Genomic DNA, 7,504 nt, shown 5'->3' with positions numbered 1-7,504 from the left:
GCATCCTGCTGGGTGTGGGGCCAGAGGATGGGCGGGTGAGGGTGTCCTCCCTGGGTGTGGGGCTGGAGGAGGGCCAGGTGAGGGTACCCCCTTGAGTGAGGGGCTGAAGGATGGGCAGGACTCAGTTGGGTGGGTATGGGGCCTGTGTCAGGCACCCTGATTGGGTGAGGGATGACATCCCTCTGGTTGTGGGGCCAGAGGAGGGGCAGGACCTGGGCGGGTGAGGTACCTCCCTGGATGTGAGGCTAGAGAGTGTGCAGGACTCAGGTGAGCAAGGGTGGGGATGGGCAGCACCCTGGACGGGGTGGACAGGAGGGACCTGGGACCTGGTGGGTGAGGGCAGCACAGCACTTGAGGGGCCAGAGGACCTGGGAGGAGGGCTGTGGTGACAAGGGTGTTGTAGGTGGAGAGATGCAGGTGTCAGGGAGTGTGCCCGTCTGGAGTGTGACTGTCTGGAGTGTGCCCGTGCTCAGAGGACCATCGGAAGGAGCCTCAGAACTCTGCCCTCTTCACTGCAGACGAGGCAGCTTAGGGCAGTGGGTGGTGGCCACCAGTTTGGCAGAGGTTGTTGGGGTCCCATTGAGTGTGCGCTGGACCCCAGGGGCCCTCAGGGATGAAGAGTGTGGTGTCATCAGGTGGCCGGCTCATGGGCATATCTCAGGGTCCTGAGGTGCCCTGGCTGTGGGGGAGAGGAGTATGCATGGAGGTGTGTGAGGTAGGTGAGGGTGCAGGCATTTTGTGTTTGTGTGTGTGTGTGACTGTGAAGGTGTGCTTGTGCATCTGTGCCGTGTGCACATGTGTATCTTTTTCTTGGCTAGTATGTGTGCAGGTGTGTGTGTCTGCACCTGAGCGTGCGCACGTGTGTGCATGTCTGTGCTGGGAAGCCTCATGTGAGGACACTTGTTGGTTTCACCTGACAGCAGGTCTGCACGTGATCTTTCTCTCTCTCTCTCTCTCTCTCTCTCTCTCTCTCTGCTGTTTGGATTTTAACTTGGGTTGGGTTTTGGGTGGATGTATTGAGGGCATGTTGGTATTCCCTTCGGGAAGTTCTGCATGTGTGATTCCCATTGGACAGCGCTCTGCTCTTTCCGTAGAAAATGTCAGGAGGCCAATCAGAAGATCCAGGAGCTGCAGGTCAGCCAGGAGGCGAGAGCCGAGCAAGAGCAGAAGGTCAAGGTACGGGCAGTGTCCTGGGCACCTGCGCTCTCGGGCCTGTGTGTGCGGAGCCTCAGATAGAGCTCATGGCAGCTGATGCTGGGCTTGTGCCAGGCGCTGGGATGTCAGTGGTGTGTGTGAGTGTGCATGGGGTGAGTGTGGGGCTGTGACGTGTGAGTGTGCATGGGGTAAACGTGTGTGGGGTGAGTGTGTCGGCGTGTTGTGGTGCAATCCTGAGAACTTCTTGGAGGAGGGCTGTGGTGCTGGGAATGGAAGGCGCTCTTAGCCTTGACTGAGCGGGGGGCCCGCAGTGGTGACCCTCTGTCCCCACCCCTGGCCGCTGTAGGACCTGGAGCAGAAGCTGTGTCTGCAGGAGCAGGATGCGGCGGTGGTCAAGAGCATGAAGTCAGAGCTGGGGCGGCTCCCCAAGCTGGAGCGGGAGCTGAAGCAGCTGCGGGAGGACAATGCCCGCCTGAGGTGAGGCCTGGGCGTGGGGCTGGGCACTGGGGACCTGAGGAAGTGTGGCTGTGGGCTGGGACCGTGTCTGCCCCCGCCATGGGGTCCGAGTGCAGCCTGTGTGTGTGGTTCAGCCCTTCCTGGTGCAGCCTGTGGGCACACCCTGGAGCCCAATGGCACTATGCCTGTGCCCTGGCCGGCCCAGCGTGGCTCTGAGTGACCTGGCCTGCCTCACCCCAGGGAGACACAGGAGACACAGGCACTGCTGCAGGAGGAGTTGGAGGGGCTGCGGCGGCGGCTCGGACGGCAGGAGAAGCTGCAGGAGGAGCTGGTCAGCCTGGAGCTGGAGAAGGACGTGAGTGAGGCCAGTGCCCGCCCTTCGGGAGGTGGGGTGTTCCCAAGGGGGCTGCTGCTGTGAGCAGGCCCCCAGAGATGACCTGCTCCTGTCTTCCGAGCCTGTGAGCAGGCCCCCTGGCAGGGGGACTGTCGGCCGCTGGGCCACTTCTGTTAACTGTCGGTCACATGGGTTCAGGTGAGGGGACAGGAATACGCACCACCCAGGCCGGCCCTGACGGGAGGGGCAGGCCAGGAGTGTGGCCACCTCTGGCTGACCGAAAGGACAGGATGGGGTTTTGCCCAGCACTGTGGAGGTGGAATGTGGGGCCAGCCAGAGTCCCTCCGGTCCCGTGGCCCCCACATTGGACAGGTTGATGGAGAGGGGCTGGCTCCCTCCTCTGGGCGGCGTAAGGCTCAGTGCAGGCCGCTGGACAGGAGCTGGCTCTGTGGGCAGTGTCCGCTTGACCCTGGAGGCAGTTCCTTCCCAGGCGCCTTGGTGCATGTTAGGACCTGTGCCGGCCCAGTGAGTCTCATCATGAGAGGTCTCCTTCCCCTGATGGCAGGATTTGGGGACCAGTATGCTGACACCGGGATTAGTGACCCGGGGCACCTGGTCCCAAAGCCTGGTTGGCTCAGTCCCAGTGGGCACTTGGGAGAGGAAGGGAGGTGGACAGGATGGCCAGGAACGTCACAGCGCCCTTGGGGAGGGTCAGGGATGTGGCTTTAATTGTTGTCACTTCTGGCCTTCGCAGAGGCTGCTGGGAAAGCTCCAGAGCTGGGAGAGGCTGGAGCCAAGCACGGGGTTGCACATCAGGTAGGTGAGGCTGTGGGAGGGCCGCCTTCCATGTCTGTCCCGGAGGCCAGAAGTGGGGAGGGCTCACTGCCTGCAGGCCAGGTCGCTGAGCTGCTTCCAAGGAGTCACTTGGAACTGAGTGACAACCTCCCTAAGCCCTGCTCGTGTCTGTAGCCTCCCCAGAATCACCCCAAAGTCGCCTGGTCTCCGTTCTTGCTCTTCAGAGGAGCTGGCTGCTTTCTGGGGCTCGGTCCTTTGAGCTGGTTTTGAAGAGTGAAGGTGAAGGGTTTCTGAACTCTAGTGGAGGATTAGTGTCTCTGCCAGGCCCACGTAGCTGCCTTCTCTGCTGTCCGTCAGGCTGGCCGGCCGTTGTGTGTGAGCAGCTCCCTGCTTGGACCTGCAGGAGGCTGTGTGTTGGGCACTTGTCCCCTGATCTGTACTCAGTGTCGAGTGGGCATTGATCCAGACCCCTGTGGCCATCTCATTTCTTCTGCTGTCCCGTCTCCCCAGCAGGCGCTCCTCAGTGCTATCCAGCAGGGTTGCAGCTGGTGTCTCCGAGCCTCCAGGCCTGCCTGGTGGCCTGCATCTGCTCTGAGACCTGGGAGGGGAGGCCCAGTCCATTGGCATTAGTTGTTAGAGCCTGGCTGGGCTGTGCCACTGCCCCCTGTGTCTCCTGTATCTGCCCCTGAGGCCCAGGGAGGTGAGGGCTTACCCATTTGCATTAGTTCTAGGCTCCTGGGCCAGGCTTTCCCTCTGTCTGCCATGTCGTGCCGCTGGGACCCGGGGAGGTGAGGGCTGACCTGTCTGCATTGGTCATGGGCCCCTGGGCTGGGCTGTTCCATCGTGTAACAGACCTCCCGGCTGTCCTCATCCTTCCTGCTATTGGGCCAGGATGGACTCTGTCACACTGTCCTGTGGTGATGACTTCAGTCCCCATCCCAGGCACGTGCCTCTCTGTGTCCCTGCGTGAGTTAGGCGAGGGCTGCTGCATGGCACCTGGAGCGGCCTGGGGCTCCTGATCACCCCCCACCCAGCCCCAGGGCTGCCTGGATCCCCTCAGAAAGCACTAACCTGTCTTCTGAGGGCGACTGGAGCCAGCTCCTGCCCAGGCGAGCCCGCCCGCAGACTCAGCCAGGCTCTCCCGCCCCACCTGCTTCCAGCAGAGGGCCCTGCGGCCCAGAGGGAGCACTGCTCCTGGACCAGGCAGGTCTCCTGACCTTGGGGACTGCACCTTGTGCATGGTCAGTGGAGGAGGGGTGGTGGCTGTGGTGGTCTTGGTGGCTTTGTGCTTTTGCTGTGTTTGTCTGTCCTTCTTAGTGACCTCTGGTAGGGTGAGGGAGAGCAAGGTCGGGTAGGGGCCAGCTCGTGGCTGGGCAGGAGGGGAGAGGTGCTCATATGTGGTCCAGGAGGTGATGTGCAGGGTGGGGACAGAGCCTGGTTGGGGGTCATACTTGGGGTGGGGTGGAGCAGAGCCCCATCTAGTCCCTGTCCTGCTGTCCTGTCTCAGAAAAGGACGTCTAGCTCTGTGGCAGCGTCGTGAGGACGAGCCAGCCTTGCTCGCGAGGTGCTCGCTGTGCAGAGCCACAGTGTCGCTGACCGCTGCCCAGCACGGCCTGAGTCTGGTTTCTGGAAAGGTTACAGAGCTGGGCTCAGCCCTGGGCTGGAGCTCCTACGGCCTCCCTCCGCCCCTTCTCTGGCTCCTCCGGCCCCCCTCTGCCCCTCCAGTCTACCTCCGGCCGCGCTCCGGCCCCTGGTCCCTCTGGCCCCCCTCTGGCTCCTCCAGCTCCTCTGGCCCCCCTTTGCCCACCTCTGGCCCCTTTGGCTCCTCTGTCTCACCTCCAGCCTCCTTCCAGCTCCTCTTGTCCGCCTCTGACACCCCTCCAGACCCTCTGACTCCTCCATCCCATCTCCAGGGTTCCCTTCTGTCAGGGTTCCCAGACACCTGGGTTTTCCTTCGTGTTCACGCTGTGCTCTGAGCCTGCACCTCTAAGGGGTTGTCAGAGACTCTCAGTCTCTCCTCTGGGAATTTCTGGACCCCGCGTCCACCTCGCGTCCTCCTTGGCAGTGGCCCTTCTCTGGTGGGTCATGTGGCCTTCTGCTGAGGGGCAGGTCTCACGACCAGATGACTCAGGCTGGAATTGGTCAGGGCACAGTCCAGAGATACACGGGCTCGTGGCCCGCAGATGGCCGGGCACACTTGCCAAGAGAGGTGAGGAAATGAAGATTCCCAGGCTCCTCTCCTCCCCCCGAGCCAGGGTGGACTTGGGTGCTGGTGGGCTGCTGTTTGAAGGGCAGCAGCTCAGGCCTGCTGGCTACTGTGCTGGAGGACAAGATGACCTGCTCCGGTGGAGATGACTGGAACTCCTGCGGGGCTCTGTCCTCTGTCCCTCAGGGGACAGGAGTTGGATTGGAGGTTCTTTTGTTTGCTAGTGTTAGGTGTGGCTTCTGAGCAGAGCTGTTGGCTGGAATGCTGGGCTATCCTGGACAGAGGGAGGGCCCAGCGAGACAGCTTCTGAGAGCCGCTGTTGGCTGCCAGGGTGGGTCTGCTCAGAGCACAGGTGGGCACACGAATGATGGGGTTGGCCCCCCCAGACCTGGTGACATGAGCCCTCTGCATCTTGTTCCCTGGCGTTCCGCGTGTCCTATCCTTGTCTTCTGCCTCATTTCCTGGACCTTGGTCATCTCCTCACTGGCATCGTAGGTCTCTGGAGTCAGGTGTTTACACGGCCATCTGGAGCTCACCTGCCTGTTGGGGCGGTCGCTTCCCTGGGCCCCGGTGCGCCCAGATTGAGGCCTCTGCCCCACTGCCCTGTTGTGTGAGTGGCCACCACTAGGGGGTGCACATTGCCTGTGATCCCAGTCTCTCGGGTCCTGGGCAGCTTCTGGAGCTTTGTAGATACACCCTCAGCTCTTGTTGTCCACTCCCCAGGACGTGTCCTCCTGTCGGTGCTGAGGGCCCAGAGTGGGGACTCCCACAGGCCCTCCTGCCACTGGGCAGCCTGGCACCACACTGCCCGCTCCCTGTCTCTTGGCTGCCTGACTCTGAGTGTGCTGTCCAGCCCAGAGGGTCGTGGCTTCTCCCAGGTCCTCAGGGTCAGTGGTCAAACCAAGGTGACCCTGAAGATGCTATTAAGGCTCCATCGGCATGCGGGCCACCTCTCCCTGATTTGGGGCTTTCTCTATGACAGACTTGCCTTCTGCATTAACAAAAAGAAACTGGAGTCCTCACATCTGGTTTCCAGCCTGCATCTCGATAAATGGAGGAAACGTTGAAGTTGAAAAGGATGTCATTTGCACTGAATCTCCAGCCGGTGTATGTAGAAGCAGAAGTCGGAATTGACTGGATTGGGCAGATTTGCTGCAAAAGACCCTTTAAGGCGCTGAAAAGCAAGGATGTCACTTTAAAGATTTAGGTGTGCCTGGGCCAGACCGTACTATTTGGAATTGCTTTATATGCCTGCAAATCCTGGCCAGTGAGTTAGCAAGCCCAGAGAAGAATTGATGCATCTGAATTGTGGCGTGGTTGAAGGATACTGACCATCTCACAGCCTGCCAGGACGGCGGACACGTCCTTCCTGGACCAAGTGGGCCTGAGTGCTTCTCAGGAATGAGGACGGTGAGCTCTGCCTCTCACTGCAGCCGTGGCCATGGGAGGACCAGTCTCAGGAGAAGGCCCTCTAAAGAGAGGAGGACCCTTGAGGGGCTGGCCTGCTCCAGGGGCTGCAGCCAGGGCTCAGGCATAGTAGACTGTTGGGGGGGGGCATGACCTGTGGGTACTGCCTCCCAGACTCCCAAGGGGTTCTGAAGGGGAAGTTGTCGTGTCTGAGAGGAGAATCTGAAGGCTCTGCAAGTGGAGCTGGAAGCTGGCCTTGGGGCCCTGTGTCTACTTGGGCAGGATGTCCAGGGAACCGAGGGGAGAAGCGCTCGAGAGAGGCCGAGAGAAGGCAGAGCTGACAGAGCGCGTCTGGGAGCGTAGGGGTGGCTAGATTCTCAAGGCCACTTCATGTGCCTCACCAGTGACCCACACGTGCCACCTCCTGGTGCATGCCTTCTACCCACGCGTGCCACAGCCCTGTGCGAGTCCTCCACCCACACGTACCCTCCACCCACGCGTGCCACACCCCCGTGCGAGCCCTCCATCCGTGCCTCTGAGCCTGGCAGCTACATCCATCCCAGGCTGCTGACCCATTACTGGAGTTGAGACGGGGACTCTTCAGTGCTGAGCTGGGTGCTGCAGGCTGGCTGGGTGCCGCTGTCCAGGCCGATGAGGCGGCCAGTGCTGGTGCTCTGTGAGCTCCATCAGAAGTACTGGCGGAAGCGCCCCTCTCTGTAGTGGTCTGTTGGAGGGCACTTGCTTCTCCCTCTGTGGCCGGAGACCCGCTGCACTGCCCCCTGCCTGGCTCCTGGTTCTGGCCCTTCTCTGTCACTGCCTCTTGCCACCTTTTTTCTCTGGTGTCACGTTTGCCTCTTGATCTAGGAGATTCCCAGTGCAGGGAACCTGGGCCCAAGGAGGGGTTCTGTCTCTTTTTCCTTGGTTCTAGTCAGTTCCCCTGGTGTTGGCTTCTCGATGCTCCAGTGAAATTTTCAGTCTCTTCTGATAATAATTTCAGATTTTTCTTTCTCCTCTATCTTTGTTCATACCTTTTCAACCTGTATGCAGAGCAGGTTGTCCAAGAGGCTGGGCTCTATGAGAAGTGTGGTGTCAGGATTGGTGGAAGATCTATTAACAATCTGTGTTATGCAGATGACACAACCCTGCTTGCT

General features: G+C 60.6%; 1 protein-coding gene across 1 annotated transcript in view; it reads left to right on the top strand.

Moving 5' to 3' along the window:
• Nucleotides 1-7,504, top strand: part of MAD1L1 (MAD1 mitotic arrest deficient-like 1 (yeast)) — a 239,557-nt gene that overhangs the window by 6,610 nt on the left and 225,443 nt on the right. Inside the window, exons 5-8 of the mRNA XM_006889608.1 lie at nucleotides 1,095-1,176; nucleotides 1,502-1,632; nucleotides 1,852-1,966; nucleotides 2,700-2,761. Coding sequence (XP_006889670.1) covers nucleotides 1,095-1,176; nucleotides 1,502-1,632; nucleotides 1,852-1,966; nucleotides 2,700-2,761 — 390 coding nt within the window. The remainder of the gene's footprint in view (nucleotides 1-1,094; nucleotides 1,177-1,501; nucleotides 1,633-1,851; nucleotides 1,967-2,699; nucleotides 2,762-7,504) is intronic.

This window comes from Elephantulus edwardii, unplaced genomic scaffold (genome assembly GCF_000299155.1).
Source record: "Elephantulus edwardii isolate Elephantulus edwardi_28Jun2011 unplaced genomic scaffold, EleEdw1.0 scaffold00080, whole genome shotgun sequence".
Classification (NCBI taxonomy): Eukaryota; Metazoa; Chordata; class Mammalia; order Macroscelidea; family Macroscelididae; genus Elephantulus; species Elephantulus edwardii.
The sequence above is the reverse complement of the archived record's forward strand: the minus strand, read 5'-3'. Positions and strand labels throughout refer to the sequence as shown.